Raw genomic sequence first — 19,477 nt, forward strand, 5'->3', positions numbered from 1 at the left:
TATGGACTCCTCTTTAAATCTGCATATTTATCCAAAGCTCAGTTGTCCTGAGTCTGCACAACTCTCCCAGGACCAAAGGAGACACTTACATTTTTTAATACTATATCTCTTGACACATTGATGAAAATAATCATGGCCCCTAAACCTTCAAGCTGCATACTGGACCCTATTCCAACTAAACTACTGAAAGAGCTGCTTCCTGTGCTTGGGACTATGTTGAATATAATAAATGGCTCCCTATCCCCCGGATGTGTACCAAACTCACTGAAAGTGGCAGAAATAAAACCGCTCATGAAAAAGCCAAACTTTGACCCACAAAATATAAAACACTAAATCAGCCTATATCGAATCTCACATTCCTCTCATCAACAATTTTAGAAAAAGCTGCTGCGCAACAACTCACTGCCTTCCTGAAGACAATGTATACGAAGCGTTTCAATCTGGTTTTAGACCTCATCATAGCACTGAGACTACACTTGTGAAGGTGGTAAATTACCCTTTAATGGCGTTAGATCACCACATTCTTTTGGAGAGATTGGAAACCCAAACTGGTCTACACGGACAAGTTCTGGCCTGGTTTAGATCTTATCTGTCGGAAAGATATCAAATTGTCTCTGTGGATGTCCTGTCTTCTGACAAATCAACTGTACATTTCGGTGTTCCTCAAGGTTCCGTTTTAGGACCACTATTGTTTTCACTATATATTCTAACTCTTGGTGAAGTCATTCGGAAACTAAATGTGAACTTTCACTGCTATACGGACGATACACAGCTGTACATTTCGATGAAACATGGTGAAGCCACAAAATTGCCCTCCCTGGAAGCCTGTGTTTCAGACATAAGGACGTGTATGGGGGGGCTTTTTATTTTATTTTTACTTTTAAACTCTGACAAAACAGAGATGCTAGTTCAAGGTCCCAAGAAACAGAGATATTCTAATAAAACTAAAGGACTCAAGTGGTCACATGAGTCTTGCTCGCGCAACAGAGTTTGGATAGGTATTGCTTTTCCCTCTACTGTGAAAGACATTTGCGGTTGATGTTATCGATTATATACACTGCTCAAAAAAATAAAGGGAACACTTAAACAACACAATGTAACTCCAAGTCAATCACACTTCTGTGAAATCAAACTGTTCACTTAGGAAGTAACGAGTGGTTCTGCAGGTGGGGACCACAGACCACTTCTCAGTTCCTATGCTTCCTGGAGGATGTTTTGGTCACTTTTGAATGCTGGCAGTGCTTTCTCTCTAGTGGTAGCATGAGACGGAGTCTACAACCCACACAAGTGGCTCAGGTAGTGCAGCTCATCCAGGATTGCACATCAATGCGAGCTGTGGCAAGAAGGTTTGCTGTGTCTGTCAGCGTAGTGTCCAGAGCATGGAGGCGCTACCAGGAGACAGGCCAGTACATCAGGAGACGTGGAGGAGGCCGTAGGAGGGCAACAACCCAGCAGCAGGACCGCTACCTCCGCCTTTGTGCAAAGAGGAGCAGGAGGAGCACTGCCAGAGCCCTGCAGAATGACCTCCAGCAGGCCACAAATGTGCATGTGTCTGCTCAAACGGTCAGAAACAGACTCCATGAGGGTGGTATGAGGGCCCGACGTCCACAGGTGGGGGTTGTGCTTACAGCCCAACACCATGCAGGACGTTTTTAATTTGCCAGAGAACACCAAGATTGGCAAATTCGCCACTGGCGCCCTGTGCTCTTCACAGATGAAAGCAGGTTCACACTGAGCACGTGACAGACGTGAGTCTGGAGACGCCATGGAGAACGTTCTGCTGCCTGCAACATCCTCCAGCATGACCGGTTTGGCAGTGGGTCAGTCATGGTGTGGGGGTGGCATTTCTTTGGGGGGCCTCCATGTGCTCGCCAGAGGTAGCCTGGCTGCCATTAGGTACCGAGATGAGATCCTCAGACCCCTTGTGAGACCATATGCTGGTGTGGTTGGCCCTGGGGTCCTCCTAATGCAAGACAATGCTAAACCTCATCCCTGCTGGAGTGTGTCAGCAGTTCCTGCAAGAGGAAGGCATTGATGCTATGGACTGGCCTGCCCATTCCCCAGACCTGAATCCAATTGAGCACATCTGGGACATCATGTCTGGCTCCCATCCACCAACACCACATTGCACCACAGACTGTCCAGGAGTTGGCGGAGGCTTTAGTCCAGGTCTGGAAGGAGATCCCTCAGGAGACCATCCGCAACCTCATCAGGAGCATGCCCAGGCGTTGTAGGGAGGTCATACAGGCACTGGGAGGCCACACACACTACCGAGCCTCATTTTGACTTGTTTTAAGGACATTACATCAAAGTTGGATCAGCCTGTAGTGTGGTTTTCCACTTTAATTTTGAGTTTGACTCCAAATCCAGACCTCCATGGGTTGATAATTTGATTTCCATTGATAATTTTTGTGTGATTTTGTTGTCAGCACATTCAACTATGTAAAGAAAAAGTATTTAAAAATAATATTTCATTCATTCAGATCTAGGATGTGTTATTTTATGTGTTCCCTTTATTTTTTTGAGCAGTGTATTTTAAAAACAACCTGAGGATTGATTATAAAAAAACATTTTGACATGTTTCTGTGGACATTACGGATATTATTTGGAATTTGTCTGCGTTGTCGTGACCGCTCTTTCCTGTTGATTTCTGAACATAATGCGCCAAACAAACGGAGGTATTTTAGATATAAAAATTGTCTTTATGGAACAAGAGGAACGTTTGTTGTGTAACTGGAGTCTCATGAGTGAAAACATCCGAAGATCATCCAAGGTAAACGATTAATTTGATTGCTTTTCTGATTTTCGTGACCAAGCTACCTGATGCTAAGTGTACTTAATGTATTGTCATGCGATCGATAAACTTACTGTACTTACTGTAAAGCATCATTTCAAAATCTGAGACGACAGGTTGATTAACAAAAGGCTAAGCTGTGTTTTGCAATATTGCACTTGTGATTTCGTGAATATAAATATTTTTAGTAATATTATTTGACTGGGGCACTATGCTATTCAGCGGTTGCTGATGACAATTATCCCGCTTAAGGGATGGGTAGCGTCAAGAAGTTAATGCAACCGCTGTGTCAGATTTCAAAAAAGCTTTACGGAAAAAGAAAACCATGCAATAATCTGAGTCGGCGCTCAGAGCCCAATCAAGACAAATATATCTGCCATATTATGCAGTCAACAAAAGTCATAACTAGCATTATAAATCTTCACTTACCTTTGCTGATCTTTGTCGGAATGCACTCGCAGGATGCCCACTTCCACAAGAAATGTTTGTTTTGTTCAGTAATGTCCATCATTTATGTCCAAATAGTTACTTTTGTTAGCGACGCGCGTTCACTAAAAGCAGACAAAAGTCAAAAAGTTAAGTTACAGCCCGCAGAAACTTGTCAAACGATGTATAGAATAAATCTTTAGGATGTTTTTAACATAAATCTTCAATAACGTTCCAACCAGAGAATTCCGTTGTCTTCAGAAGTGCAATGGAACAGAGCTCCCTATCATGTGAAAGGTGGTCTTACTCATTTCCTTCTCCTTCGGCCCCACCTCACAGTAGAAGCATCAGACAAGGTTCTAAAGACTGTTGACATCTAGTGGAAGCCTTAGGAAGTGCAACATTACCAATATCCCACTATATCTTCAAAAGCAGCGGTGTTGAAAATCGACCAACCTCAGATTTCCCACTTCCTGGTTGGATTTTTTTCTCAGGTTTTGCCTGCCATATGAGTTCTGTTATACTCACAGACATCATTCAAACCGGTTTAGAAACTTCAGAGTGTTTTTCAGAGTTTTTCCTTGCCACCGTGCTTCGACATCTGCATTGCTTGCTGTTTGGGGATTTAGGCTGGGTTTCTGTGTAACACTTGAGACCTGAAAACAGCTGTACAGCGACTCCCCCATCCAACCTGACAGAGCTTGAGAGGATCTGCAGAGGGGAGAAACTCCCCAAATACAGGTGTGCCAAGCTTGTAGCGTCATACCCAAGAAGACTCCAGGCTGTAATAGCTGCCAAAGGAGCTTCAACAAAATACTGAGTAAAGGGTATGAATACTTTTGAAAAAAGTTCTAAAAACCTATTATTGGTTTGTCATTATGGTGTGTGTAAATTGATTAGGGATTTTTTTTTTATATATATATATATATATTATTTTATTTTTTATTTTTTTATTATTATTATTATTTATTTTTTTGAATAAGACTAACATAAAATGTGGAAAAGGTCAAGGGTCTGAATACTTTCCGAATGCACTGTATATGGTTGAATCATCAGCATACATGGACACAGGCTTTGACTAATGCAAGTGGCAGGTCATTGGTAAAGAATTGAAGTGTAGACCGCTGCCCTGCGGATCGTCACACCCTACATGTTTGGCATTGGAGGCGCTTCCATTAAAGAAAACTCTCAGTTCTATTAGATAGCTCTAAATAGACCATATGGCAATCTAAGGTTGAAAAACCATACAACATAAGTTCTCAACAACAGGTTACAGTCAATAATATCAAAGGCTGCGTTGAAATTTAACATTACAGTTCCCACAAACTTCTATCAATTTCTTTCAACCAACCATCAGCATTTGTGTCAGTGCAGTGCATGTTGAGTGCCCTTTTCTATAAGCATGCTGAAAGTCTTGTCAATTTGTTTACAGAGAAATAGCATTGTATTTGGTCAAACAATTTTTTTTAACAGTTTGCTAAAAGCAAGCAACAAGCTGATAAGTCTGCTGTTAGAACCAGTCAAGGCCTCTTACCACTCGTTTAGCGGAATGACTTTGGCTTCCCTCCAGCCTTGAGGACAAACACCTTCCTGTCGACTCATATTTAAGATATGACAGATAGGAGTGTCTATAGAGTCAGCTACCATCCTCACTAGCTTTCCATCTTTTGTCAAAATTCTAACTTACAATGCTTTTTTTCATGATGTGTTTTTTAATGCATGAACAAAGGCTTGGTTTGTTGATGGCATTTCCTGTCTAACTTAGCCAATTAAGTAATTATTAAAATAACTGGCAACATCAAATGGTTTTGTGATGAATAAGTTGTGATTTGATGCCCATAATAAGTAATCTAGTCTTTATATCATTGATCTTGACTTCATAATACAGTCATCTTTTTGATGATTAGTCACATCATTTTTCAATTTGTAGTAAGTGCGCCAGTCAGATGTGCAGCCAGACTTATTAGCCACTTATTTTGCCCCATCTCTTTCAGCCATACAGTTTTTCAATTCCTCATCATTCTATGGAGTCTTAAGAAACTGACTGTTAGAACTGTTAACAGGTGCATGTTAATCAATAATTGGAAGAAGCAATTTCATAAATTCATCAAGTGCAGAGTCTAGATACTCCTTATTAATCACAAAAACAAATGGTTTTAACATCATCCATATAAGAGTCACAGCAAAATATTTTGTATGCAAGCAAGCAATGCAGGTGTATAAGCACGATGTCTAGGAAAAACTCCCTAGAAAGGCCAATACCTAGGAAGAAACATAGAGAGGAACAAGGCTATGAGGGGTGGCCAGTCCTCTTCTGGGTGGAGATAAAAATACACTTTTATATAGTCCTTGGCCTATATCCTAATCTGAATTTGGTGCAGGTCATGTTGTTCTTCACATTAGCGTCTCTCGTAAACATACACTATATCAAATTAAATCTATGAAGTGCATTTGTCACATGCACAGGATACAGAAGGTGTAAACGGTACAGTGAAATGGTTTCTTGCATATTTGCATAGTAGCAATATCAAAAACAGAAAGTGTCCAGATAAAAATACTTTAAATGATTAGATGCTTACCCAGACATACTTTGAAGGATCATGTGAAAGAAAGGTTATAACCACCCCCAGCCACATCTAGCTAAGTCGATGGGTCACTATTATCTAGACATGTACACATGTTCATGAAATACAATAGATGGCCGTAAACACCCCCAGAGACACCTGGCTAACTTGATGGGTCTTGTAATCATCTGGCGAAGTGGATTCTTTTGTTTGGATATGTAACTAGCTAGCTAGCTAAACAATGAACCAGCATAATCCCAACTCCTTCTACTACCACCAATATAAACTAATTGTCATAGCTGTAGTATGAACTAGGTTACATTTTAGCTAGCAAGCTAACAATTGTCTATAACTAGAAATGCAAATGGTTTTCTGTTCCCCTTATATGAACAAAATCTTTGAAATTGTTGCATTTATATTTTTGTTCAGTGTAGCTAACATGACTATGATTGTGCCTTTGGCTGCTGGACAATGAAAGAAAGTTGATATATAAAATAATTGCCTCCATGACTATGGTCTGATTTTGGCGAGCCTCATAACATGCGTCAAAACAATCAGTTTTCGAACAATTAAGCATATGTTTTCAAAATGCATAGCGCCTCCAGCTCATTGCAAAGCGATGTGTGATGTGCGCTGATGAAGCCTGCCATCCATTGCCTACGCATTTGATTTTTGAGATGCTGAAAGAGCATCTCTCGAACTGTCTGACAGACTTTCAACTCAAAGGCTCTGTATCTGTGTGCCTACACAAGTGTCAAAACCAACATTTATACAAATTAGTTTTTTTTCCCTGGCAAGAAGTTTCCTTTCCTTTGAGCGTTTGTTTCTTAAGTCCTTTGTTGTTGTAATGAAATCTTTAGTCATGTTTTTTCCATCATATTTTAAATAACTTGCAGAACACACACTTTGTGACATTGTCATGTAGTAGTATTAATCCATTACTGTGGCACTTTAATTGGACTAAGAAAATGCCCTTTATGACACTCAAGAAGCATTATGACCATCTTAATCATAAAAGCCAGATATACATGATTGGCCTATGCCCTTATGTCAGTCATCAGTCAAAAAGGTGCCTTGTCCTGCTCCTGAAAAAAATATGTCACATGCGCCCAATACAACAGGTGTAGACAACACTGTGAAATGCTTACTTACAAGCCCTTATCCAACAATGCAGTTCAAGAAATAGGAGGTAAGAAAATGTACTAAACGAACTAAAGTAATAAATAAAATAACAAAGCTATATACAGGGGGTACCGGTACTGAGTCAATGTGCGGTGGTACAGGTTAGTTGAGGTAATTTGTACATGTAGGTAGGAGTAAAGTAACAATGTATAGATGATAAACAGCACGTAGCAGCAGTGTAAAAACATGTAAATAGTCTGGGTGGCCAAATTATGGCTTATGGCTTGGGGGTAGAAGACTAGAAGACTTGGCTTGGGGGTAAGGAGCCGCTTGGACCTAGACTTGGTGCTTCGGTACCACTTGCTGTGTGGTAGCAGAGAGAAGAGTCTATGACTTGGGTGACTGGAGTCTGACAATTTTTGGGACTTCCTCTGACACCGCCTAGTATATAGGAACTGGATGACAGGAAGCTTGGACCCGGTGATGAACTGGGCCGCAGTCAATACCCTGTCAAGCAGTTGCCATACCAGGCAGTGATGCAACCGGTTGCTCTCGATGGTGCAGCTGTAAAACTTTGAAGATCTGGGGACCCATGCCAAATCTTTTCAGTCTCCTGAGGGGGAAAAGGTGTTGTGTCCTCTTCATGGCTGTCTTGGTGCGTTTGGACCATGATAGTTTGTTGGTGATGTGGATACCATGAACTTGAAACCAGCTCCACTACAGCCCCATCCATGTTAATGGGGACCTGTTTGGCACTCCTTTTCCTGTAGTCCACGATCAGCTCCTTTGTCTTGCTCACATTGAGAGAGGAGGTTGTCCTGGCATCACACTGCCAGGTCTCTGATCTCCACCGTGTAGGCTGTCTCAACATTGTCAGTGATAAGGCCTACTACACTGTTGTGTCGTCATTAAACTTAAGGATCTGCGTGGCAGATGTGTAGTTGCCTACCCTTACCACCTGGGGGTGGTCCATCAGGAAGTCTAGGATCCAGTTGCAGGTGGAGGTGTTTTGTCACAGGGTCCTTGCGCAGTGATGTGAGCATTGTGGGCACTATGGTGTTGAACGTTGAGCTGTAATCAATGAACAGCATTCTCTGAAGAAAGGTCTTGCTTACATCAGCTACGGAGAGCGTGGTCACACAGTCGTCTGGAACAGCTGGTGCTCTTATGCATTCTTCAGTGTTGCTTGCCTTGAAGCGAGCATAAAAGGGCATTTAGCTCGTCTGGTAGGCTCACGTCACCGGGCAGCTCGCAGCTGCGTTTCCCTTTGAAGTCCGCAATAGTTTGCAAGCCCTGCAACATCCGACGAGCATCAGAGCCTGTGTAGTAGGATTCAATCTTAGTTCTGTATTGACGCTTTGCCTGTTTGATGGTGGAATTATGGTCAGATTTGCAAAACGGAGGGCGAGGGAGAGCTTTGTAAACTTCTGTGTGTGCAGTCTAGAATTTTTTTCTCTGGTTGCACGTGAAATGCTGGTAGAAATGAGGTTAAAACGGAATTAAGTTTGCCTGTATTAATGTCCCCGGTGATGGGTTCTGACTCTTAAACTTGAAATATTTTTAAAATCATCAGATATCCTATGGAAATGGAGTGCTGTAGTCTGGTTTCAGCACCAGAAGTTAATGGTTATCTGTGGGAGAAATATATATGGGGGAGGCAATTAAGCTTGGAATATACTGAGTAAAGGAAAAGCAATCGCATGTCACTGATAGGGTGGAGAGATGAGGAGTGGGGGCCGAGGTCAGGTCATAAAGGAGAAGGAACAGTTAATTGCCCGCATCACTTAACTTCCTGCCTAGCAATAAAGACGTAATGTTTAGAGGGAAGGAGGTGACTGCACCCAAATTGGGGTATATATACACTTGTGCTGGTGGAAACATGTCTGTCTGTTCAGCTGTCTGACCCTTTGGGTGAATAAACTTGGTTTGAGCTTTCATAGTTGTCCGTCAGGTTCTAAATAACAGGGAAAAAATGAACAGCGGCCACAAGGAGCGCTGCTTCTGGATGAACATTTTCCTGTTTGTTTATGGATAGCTCGCTGAGGGAGGTCTTAGTGCCAGTATCGGTTTGTGGTCGTAAATAGATGGCTACGAATAATAACTCTTGGTAGATTGTGTGGTCTACAGCTTATCATGAGGTACTCTACCTCAGGCAAGCAATGATTTAATATTAGACATCGCACACCAGCTGTTATTGAAAAATAGACACACATCCCCACCCATCGTCTTACCAGACGTACCTGTTCCGTCCTGCCGATGCAAGGAAAACCCAGCCTGGTCTATATTATTCCTGTCCTCGTTCAGCTACGACTCGTGGCTGATAAGATATTACCGTTTTTAATGTCCCGTTGGTGGGACAATCTCAAACGGATGTTCAATTTAGTTTCCAATGATTGCACATTGCTCAATAGAATAGATGTTAGAAGCGGGTTACCCACCTGACGAAGAATTCTCACAAGGCACCCTGATCTCTGCCCCCCTGTATTTCCGTCTTTTCTTCACACGAATAACAGGGATTTGGACCTGGTCTCCGGAAAGCAGTATATCCTTCACATCGGACTCATTAAAGATAATCCTTTTCCAGTTCAAGGTGAGTAATTGCTATTCCTATATCCAGAATCTCTTTTCGGTCATAAGAGATGGTAGCAGCAATATTATGTACAAAATAAGTTGCGAAAAACTAACAAAATAGCACGGTTGGTTTGGAACCCGTAAAACGGTAGCCATCCCCTCCTGCAGCCATTATCTGCTCCTGCATTCATCACAGACATCAGCAAACAAAGCATTGGGGTCTGACATCAATATGTCAATAACTACAATGATATTTTATTATGGAAATTTCAGAAAATGTTATAACATAAACCTACTGTTGACAAGTAGGCTATGGTGTAATGGAATGTTTTGCCTTGTGTGGTAGGTTTTGACACTTAATGTAGTTGTCAAAACCAGCCATAAAATAAGGCAATATATGACAAAAGGTCTAAATATGACAAAGTTGTCAGCTGTTATGACATGGTTATGACAAGTTGTCAGCTGTTATGACATGGTTATGACAAGTTGTCAGCTGTTATGACATGGTTATGACAGTGTCATAATGTGTTATGACGCTGGGTTTCAAGTAGTGTTACCAAATATTTTCATCCTGAAGTAGTCTGACCACCCACTCACGGCCACAGCATGAAAAATACTGACCATGCTGTTATGATCTGTCGGGGCCAGCAGCTCTCTACATTATAGTATAATAGAAATCTCCGACAGGACTTCAGACTGGGTTTGTAACCATTTAAGGAATGGGAGTTGCTGGTACGTATTGGCCCTATCCACTCCTCTCTCTCAAGAAGAAGAAAAGAATGGAAGAAAACTTTAGCGCACCTGGAGTAGGTAGGTAGGAGTGTGTGTATGAGAGAATGAGGAGACTCACATCTTTGCAGGCAGCAATCTGGTTGATGTACTCTCCGTCAGTGAAGACTATGTTCTGGCCGTCTGCCTGTAGGCCTATGGAGAGGAGAGAGTGAGCAAAATGAGTGCATTTATAATATACAAAGAATAAGGAGATGAATGTCATGCTCTTGACAAAGGTATTCAGCCGAAACGTTGTGCATTGGCCTCCGTTTCCTTTAATATAAACATATTAAATTTGCATACTGTAAAAACAGACAGTGTTTAAGTGTTGTCTGCACATTGAATCGATAAAGCCATCTTTGTCCTGTGGCTATTTGTCTACTTTGTTCAATCAGGAATATTGAAATATTGTAGTTACAAGCCTTATTTTAGCATATATTATTGATATGATAAATGACTAAAGGGTATATTGTCAATCACTGGGTGAGCAGGTTATAAGAGCCTAATAATTTTTTATGAGCCTTAAATATTATTATTAAATATTTCCAAGATAATCTCAAGATAAAGTCTAGTTTCAGAGGCCTCGTTCACTGGTTCTTGACAATAGTAAGTAACCTGATGATTACAAAAATTAAGAATAAACACCCCCCCCGGCACGCACGTGCGCACGCTTACAAATCAGGTGCATGAAAGAAATCCTTGCCCTGTTTATTATAACACACAATATGGGGGACAAGGAGGTGTTACTGTGTGTTGTCATGTACCTGGCATGGTGATGGTTCCCTCATGCTCCAGAGTCTCTGGGTTGATCTTGATGGCCGACGTACTGTGGTTGTTACTCATATCCCGGTACAACAGGCAGCCCTGCATGCCCACAATCAATTTTTTATTTTTTATTTATACACCACTTTTAGGACTGCATGTCACAATTTGTCCCAAAAGCAACCCAGACCAAGCCCTCAGAGTTTGAATGTGTAGGACAAAGGAATACAAACAATGCTTCATCAACAAATGTTATTTTGGGGGTAGATGTCTATTCCTTTCTAATCCCCTAAAGGTCTTCAGTAGGAGCAGGACATTATCGACCCAAGCCTTTACTGCATACAGATCAGCAACTATGTTTATTGGGTAAAATGGGGGGTGATACAAATCAATGCAGTGAGCAAACGGCATGGTACAAGACCATAACCATAACTCGTAATGAAATAGAATTCCAGGTTGCCTGTAGTCTTACTTGTGGTGTCAATTTTAATAAAAAATGTATCAAATAAAAAGAATGAGGTTAAGTTACCTGAGCAAAACCCAACCACGATCTCTTCTCCTTCCGATTCCTGATGCGTGATGTGGAATTATACACATGGCCCTGGAATACAAACACACATATTGGTCCAATTTTAGAGCGCAACCACAAACGCACAGCCAAACATTAAGACACAAATATATTCCCTCAATGATGTATGATCCACTGTGTCAGCACTATGTGGCATCAACAATCAACCTCAGAAATGAGAGAATAATTATGGAATCTGGGAGAAGTTTCAAATATTTTATTTAATCTCTACTTTAGTACAGCAGAGGGATATTATGGAGAGTCTCCTCTTATCAACCAACTGGGGCAGTAACTGGAACATTTGCCTATGAGAAATGTGTTTGAAATGTTTAAGTTCTGACTCAACCTATGGCTATGTGATCAAAAGTCATTGGAAGGAAAACACAATGCTTTGTAAGAATTTAGGTATGATGAAGTCTTATTTAGTATGTGCTGTAATCTACTTTTCACTTCAACAAGCAAATGATCTTTAAAAGGAGCGGTACAGAGTCATAAAACCATTGTTGCTGTGGAAGACTATTGCGTTACAAAAATGGTTTTAAAAACCTTTCTATATAAACTGGCAAAGAAACTATGAGGACTATGCATGCAGTGAGCAATGATGTGTCACTTCTGTAGCCGGAGCCCACTTTGTAGAGGCCGTCCTTGCAGAGCAGGTAGCATATACGCTCTCTCACGTACACACACACACACACATCAACCCACCTTCCTACACCCCACGTACCCTGACAGTGCCGCTGTAGCCGGAGCCCACTTTGTAGAGGCCGTCCTTGCAGAGCAGGTAGAGGAAGGAGCCATCGGTCTGCAGCAGGCAGCGCTCATCCTCGTCGATCGTCACCTCCTTCAACACCCACTTGTTCATCAGCGCCACCCGCTTGATGCCGTTGCCGAACCAGTCCTGGATCTGGATCTTGCCCACCAGCACAGCCTGCACGCTCCTCTGTAGCGCGTTCAGAATGGTCGGCACCTGGGACGAAGAGTGGGGGGGGTTGGAATTAAGAAAGAAGAATTCATGGAAGTGAACTGTAATAGAAATGGGAGACTATGAAGTGGACTGTTTTGGCTTTTCTTGACTGTGGAGTGTTTGGTAGAAAGGTCTGGTTTGATATCAGGGCTCCAGAGTGCCGAAAATGTAGTCGCAATTTGAAACCCTTTTACTTGAGAAAAACACATTCTGATTGTATAACATTTAAAATTACAATTGTATTATATTTAGTGTAAGCAATCTGTTAATGTGTTTTCATTTTCCTCTTCTTCAGGTGAATTAGCCCCACGTTATATTAGTGAATGTAAAAATTTAGACAAATTCTGCTCAAATTAAGCCAAAAAAATTATAATCTGAACCTACACTATATATATATATATACACAAAAGTATGGACACATCTTCAAACTAGAGGATTTGGCTATTTCAGCCACACCCGTTGCTGACAGGTGTATAATATCGAGAACACAGAAATACAATCTTAAAAGTCGAACATTGCAGGTAGAATGGCCTTACTAAAGAGCTCAGTGACAGGATGCCACCCTTCCAACCAGTCAGTTTGTCAAATTTCTGCCCTGCTAGAGCTGCCCCTGTCAACTGTAAATGCTGTTATTGTGAAGTGGAAATGTCTAGGAGCAACAACGGCTCAGCCGCGAAGTGGTAGGCCACACAAGCTCACTGAATGGGACCACAGAGTGCTGAAGCGTAAAAATTGTCTGTCCTCGGTTGCAACACTCACTACTGCCAAACTGCCTCTAGAAGCAACATCAGCACAATAACTGTTAGGTGGGAGCTCCATGAAATAGGTTTCCATGGCTAAGCAGCCGTACACAAGCCTAAGATCACCATTCGCAATGCCAAGCGTCGGCTGGAGTGGTGTAAAGCTCACCTCCATTGGACTCCGGAGCAGTTGAAACGCGTCTGATGAATAACGCTTCACCATCAGGCAGTCTGATGGACGAATCTGTGTTTGGCGGATGCCAGGAGAACACTACCTGCCCCAATGTATAAGTGCCCAATGTAAAGTTTGGTGGAGTAGGAACAATGATCTGGGGCTGTTTTTCAAACTTTGTGGCAACAGTTTGGGGAAGGCCCTTTCCTGTTTCAGCATGACAACGCCCCTGTGCACAAAGCAAGGTCCATTCAGAAATGGTTTGTCGAGATGTGTGTGGAATAACTTTACTGGCCTGAACAGAGCCTTGACCTCAATCCCAGCGAACACCTTTGGGATTAATTTAACGACGCCAACTGCGAACCAGGCTAATCGCACAACATCAGTGCCCAACTGCTTTGGCCTAACATTTTCATTGAACCAGATATTGTAGTCTTCTGGTGACAATGGTGTTGAAGAAACAGTGTCGCTGTCACGGAGGAAGTTGACTGAGTTTGTAAATCAGTGGAATGCCCGGTGGAAGCAGAGATTGCCAAATGCAAAGCTAGTCCAAAAAGAGAACACAGAAAGAAGGCTGTTGTATAAAACACTCTGGATTACATCTTCAAACTAAGGGCAAACATGGCATCGATGACAGAGAGAGAAGCATTCATCCATGAATACTGGTAAGAGTCTAGCTAAATCTTCAGATATTATTGCTACCAAACGGTGTTCCGTACACATTTTGCGTAACCGCGGCATTTAAACGAGGCTGTAGCGACTGTGTTGGCATTAAAATCAGGGGTGTAAGCTATGTTTCTATTCAAGCGTTGATTGACATGGTAATGGACCAATAGTATTAGACAAAAGATGAAAAACACGTACCTCTGATGCTGTACGTTACATTGTGATGTGTACCAACGTAACGTAGGGCACACATAATGCAATTCATTGTGTGGAGTACAGAGTCTTTCCACCAGGGGTTAACGCTTCTCTTCTCAAATTAAAAACATGCTTAACCATATACACTTCATAATTCATGCTTTAAAAGAACATTAGTTTTAATATTATTATTGGTAATAGTAAACATTTTTCAGGAGTAAGGTGCTAATGTCAATTTGGTCATCAATAAACATTGAATCAATCAATGAATTCAATTAGACTGATGTGCAGAATCTTAAGAAGAATAACATCCTCTGACCTGCATTTACACAAGCAAACCGTCACCTTCTCACAAAGAGCTTTATTTTTTTTGCTATCACGTTTGCTGTGCCAACCTATTCAGGACAGTTGTGGGTTCAATCATTGTGAAATCTCACATGCATGTCAGTAACGCATGTCCTAAATTCTATTAAACTTCGCAAATCACGTTCTAACCAAAATTGAGACGCAACATTCCTGTGTGCCTCTCTTTCTGCTCTTGATTGTGCATAGCTAAAGAAAATGAACGGGACTCTTTAAAAAGACAGCATGTCACCAAACTGCAATAGTTACTGTATGAACTCTGTGGAACGTTTTTGGACCATTGGCTTCCCTGTAAACAGGTACCAACAGGAGGCACGAGCCACCTCCCTAAGGCTCTTCCCTGCCTTCACCTCCTGTAGCTGTTCGGGGGTGTAGTGGTACGGTTTCTTGGGCTCTTGTTGGGCCTTTCCCTTTCCAGACATTTCCTGTCATAATACAATTAAATGAGGTTTTTTTTTGTGTTCATGCAACATACTTTATTAAGATAGTGCAAAGAAAATGGACACACAAATGTGGATATCATTTCCATGTAATCCAACATAATGTTATTGCATATTTCAGGGAAAGAGCAGGTGTTCTTATATACTCAGTGTATATGATGGAGTGAGATGACAAGAGTTGAGTTGGTGTTACCGTTTCATTTCTTTTTTTATATTAACATCGTTGCTTTATACAGTAATTTACTAAAAATTTAGTGGTTTATAAAAGTATTTCTCCCATGTGATTGGAAGTTGTAATATTAACCCTAATCATTTGCATGCTTCGTTCATTAACATTATACAAAAGTAACATATTCCTTCATCTCTCTCTGAACAGAATCACATACAGTGGGGAGAACAAGTATTTGATAACCTGCAAAATCGACAGTGTTTCCCTACTTACAAAGCATGTAGAGGTCTGTAATATTTATCATAGGTACACTTCAACTGTGAGAGATGGAATCTAAAACAAAAATCCAGAAAATCACATTGTATGATTTTTAAGTAATTCATTTGCATTTTATTGCATGACATAAGTATTTGATACATCAGAAAAGCAGAACTTAATATTTGGTGCAGAAACCTTTGTTTGCAATTACAGAAATCATACGTTCCTGTAGTTCTTGACCAGGTTTGCACACACTGCAGCAGGAATTTTGGCCCATTTACATACTTGTTCTCCCCACTGTACATCCCTTCTGAAAATAAAGTTCTCTACTTTGTGTAACTCATATTTAAAGGTATATATTTATCAAGACATTATCAATGGTGAGTGTAAAGTTAATTACACGTGAATTCATTCATATTTAATTCAATCAAGTGTATTTTTCATTACTGCATGCCATCGTGACGCTCAAAAGCAGTGACAGCCGCTGCTTACTTCTGAAAATAAAACCCCTATTCAAATTCGACACAAACCTTCAAATAGGTATGTAATGAGACATTATATAAACACTTTATAGTGTTTTGACATTTTAAGTTCGGGTGAAAAAAGCAGTTTCCCAACACGACACATCTTTCCCTATCACTATCACTCAGCAGCCTTCGCTTCCACGCCGCCATCGTTTTATTTTTAAAGACCCGGCAGAGCTCCATTGCCTTCTTCAATCATGTAGAGACAGGTCGCGTGGATGTCTCGTCATTGATTTTGCTGGAAAGGGAAGAAATTGTGCTTTTCAAATGGTATTAATATCTACCAGTTGAACTGGAAGAATTGCATTTTTTTGGAGCTAAAATTAGGTCAAGTGTTTGGAACACCATTAGGTAGCCGTATACAGTTGAAATCGGACATTTACATACACCTTAGCCAAATATATTTAAACTACATTTTTCAGAATTCCTGACATTTAATCCTAGTAAAAATTTTGTTTTAGGTCTGTTAGGATCACCACCTTATTTTAATGAGAAATGTCAGAATAATAGTAGAGAGAATCATTTATTTCAGCTTTTATTTATTTCATCACATTCCCAGTGGGTCAGAAGTTTACATACACTCAATTAGTATTTGGTAGCATTACAGTTTAATTGTTTAACTTGGGTCAAATGTTTCAGGTAGCCTTCCACAAGCTTCCCACAATAAGTTGGGTGAACTTTGGCCCATTCCTCCTGACAGAGCTGATGTGACGGAGTCAGGTTTGTAGGCCTCCTTGCTCGCACATGCTTTTCAGTTCAATCTGTCTACAACTTTTCTATAGGATTGAGGTCAGGGCTTTGTGATGGCCACTCCAATACCTTGATTTTGTTGTCCTTAACTTTTTATGGCTGCAGGGGCACTATTGAGTAACTTGGATGAAAAGTTGCCCATTGTTAACGGCCAGCACCTCAGTCTCAGTTGCTAATATATGCATATTATTATTAGTATTGGATAGAAAACACTGAAGTTTCTCAAACTGTTTGAATTATGTTTGAGTATAACAGAACTCATATTGCAGGCAAAAACCTGGGAAATTCCACTTCTTGTTTGTATTTTTTCTGGGGGTGGCAGATTTTCAACCAAGCTCTCATTGAAATTACAGCGAGATATGGATGGGTTTTCACTTCCTACGCCTTCCACTAGATGTCAAAAGTCAAGAGAACTTTGTCTGATGACTAATGTGAAGGGGGCTCGAAATAGTCACCACTGACACGAGTTGACTGTGCTTTCACCATACGCGTTCACAGGGGAAGGACCTGCATTCCACCGGTCATCTGAAGTCATTCTAATTCTCCGGTTAGAATGTTATTCAAGATATATGTAAACAACATTCTATAGATTGATTCAGTACATCGTTTGACATGTTTCTACTGACTGTTACGGAACTTTTGGACATTGTCACTTTATAGTGGACGTGATTTGTGACTTTAGAATTGTTTACCAAACGCGCTAACCAAAGTAGCTAATTGGACATAAATAACAGACATTTTCAAACAAATCAAGCATTTATTGTGGACCTGGGATTCCTAGGACTGCATTCTGATGAAGTTCATCAAAGGTAAGGAAACATTTATCATGTATTTTCTGGTTTCTGTTGACTCCAACATGGCAGCTAATTTGGCTACTGTTCTGAGCTCCGTCTCAGATTATTGCATGGGTTGCTTTTTCCTTAAACTTTTTTGAAATCTGACACAGTGGTTGCATTAAGGAGAGGTATATCTATAATTCCATGTGTATAACTTGTATTATCTACATTTATACTGAGTATTTCTGTTGAAACGATGTGGCTATGCAAAATCACTTGATGAACTAGTGAATCTAATACGCAAATGTAAACTCCGATTTTTTTATATAAATATGAACTTTATCAAAAAAAAAACATGCATGTGTTGTGTAACATGAAGTCCTATAAGTGTCATCTGATGAAGATAATTCAAGGTTAGTGATTCATTTTCTCTATTTCTGATTTTTGTGAATGCTATATTTAGCTCGAAAATGGCTGTGCTTATTGTGGTTTGGTGGAGACCTAACAATCGTTTGTAGTGCTTTTGCTGAAAAGCATATTTGAAATCCGACATTGGTGGGATTAACAAAATTAACTTTAAAATGATTTAAAATACATGTATGTTTAAGGAATTGTAATTATGAGATTTGTGGTTTGAATTTGGCGCCCTCTATTTTCACTGGTAGTTGTCATATCGATCCCGTTAGCGGGATTGCAGCCATAACAAGTTAAACCATTTTGCCACAACTTTGGAAGTATGCTTGGGGTCAGGAGGCTCTGGCGGCGCTGGAGAGGAGGAAGGCTCTGGCGGCGCTGGACAGGCGGGAACACCTGTAGGCAGAAGACGGAGAGACAGCCTGGAGCGGGGGGCTGCCACCGGAGGGCTGGTGCGTGGAGGTGGCACTGGGTTGAACGGACCGTGCAGGCGCACTGGAGCTCTTGAGCACCGAGCCTGCCCAACCTTACCTGGTTGAATGCTCCCCGTAGCCAGGCCAGTGTGGCGAGGTGGAATAGCCCGCACTGGGCTGTGCTGGCGAACCCGGGGACACCATGCGTAAGGCTGGTGCCATGTACGCCGGCCCGAGGAGATGCACTGGAGACCAGATGCGTAGAGCAAGATTCATGGCACCTGGCTCGATGACCACTCTATGCACACGCACTGGGGAAACTGTGCGCTCCACCTCATAACACGGTGCCTGCCTGTTCCCTCTCGCTCTCCGGTAAGCACGGGAAGTTGGCGCAGGTCTCCTACCTGGCTTCGCCACACTCCCTGTGTGCCTCCCCCAATACCTTTTTGGGGCTGCCTCTCGGGCTTCCAGCCTCTACTTTCACCACTTTTCGTCTTGAAATCTTTGGTGGTTTACTACACTGTGAATCATTAGAGATGGGTGGGGATAAGGCTTTAGAGGGTGTGAACGATGCTGAATGGGTGTAGACAAAGAGGAGCTCTCCAGTAGGTGTACCAAAACATTCAAAGGCCATTTTCCAAAAAGCGGGGTTTCAAGTTTATCAACTTTCAAATCAGAATTACTTTCTCATCATTCCTCAACTGGAGTGTATGATAAACCATTTTCTAGCTCAGTCTCTACTTTTATCCAATGTAAAAAACTCAATTTAAAATGTTGCTACATAAGACCAATTCACATATTTTTGGGAAAAGGAGCATCAAACTCATCCCCGTGCACTTTTACCACCCTGTGAAGTTAAAAATCACAATTTATTTAATCTGTAGCCTAAAAAACTGTGCATGATTTTCCAGGTCAGTGGGAAAACCATACAACAAAGCATCTCATAACTGCATGTTGACATTGACATGGTTATTCTAAAAGTATTTGCGCAGAAAACCGTTTCCATCGCAATGGTCGCATAATTAACTCCGACACAAGGATCCCACCATGCCGAA

At 41.3% G+C, this 19,477-nt stretch overlaps 1 protein-coding gene across 30 annotated transcripts in view; it reads right to left on the reverse strand.

The window, feature by feature from the left end:
* Positions 1 to 19,477, reverse strand: part of LOC109904047 (E3 ubiquitin-protein ligase MYCBP2) — a 340,396-nt gene that overhangs the window by 257,776 nt on the left and 63,143 nt on the right. For all 30 annotated transcript variants that reach the window (XM_031793477.1, XM_031793472.1, XM_031793485.1 and 27 more), the window contains exons 6-9: positions 12,303 to 12,545; positions 11,540 to 11,611; positions 11,013 to 11,112; positions 10,328 to 10,401 (exon numbers count right to left, since the gene is read on the reverse strand). In XM_031793477.1, coding sequence (XP_031649337.1) covers positions 10,328 to 10,401; positions 11,013 to 11,112; positions 11,540 to 11,611; positions 12,303 to 12,545 — 489 coding nt within the window. The remainder of the gene's footprint in view (positions 1 to 10,327; positions 10,402 to 11,012; positions 11,113 to 11,539; positions 11,612 to 12,302; positions 12,546 to 19,477) is intronic.

This window comes from Oncorhynchus kisutch, linkage group LG2 (genome assembly GCF_002021735.2).
Source record: "Oncorhynchus kisutch isolate 150728-3 linkage group LG2, Okis_V2, whole genome shotgun sequence".
Lineage (NCBI taxonomy): Eukaryota > Metazoa > Chordata > Actinopteri > Salmoniformes > Salmonidae > Oncorhynchus > Oncorhynchus kisutch.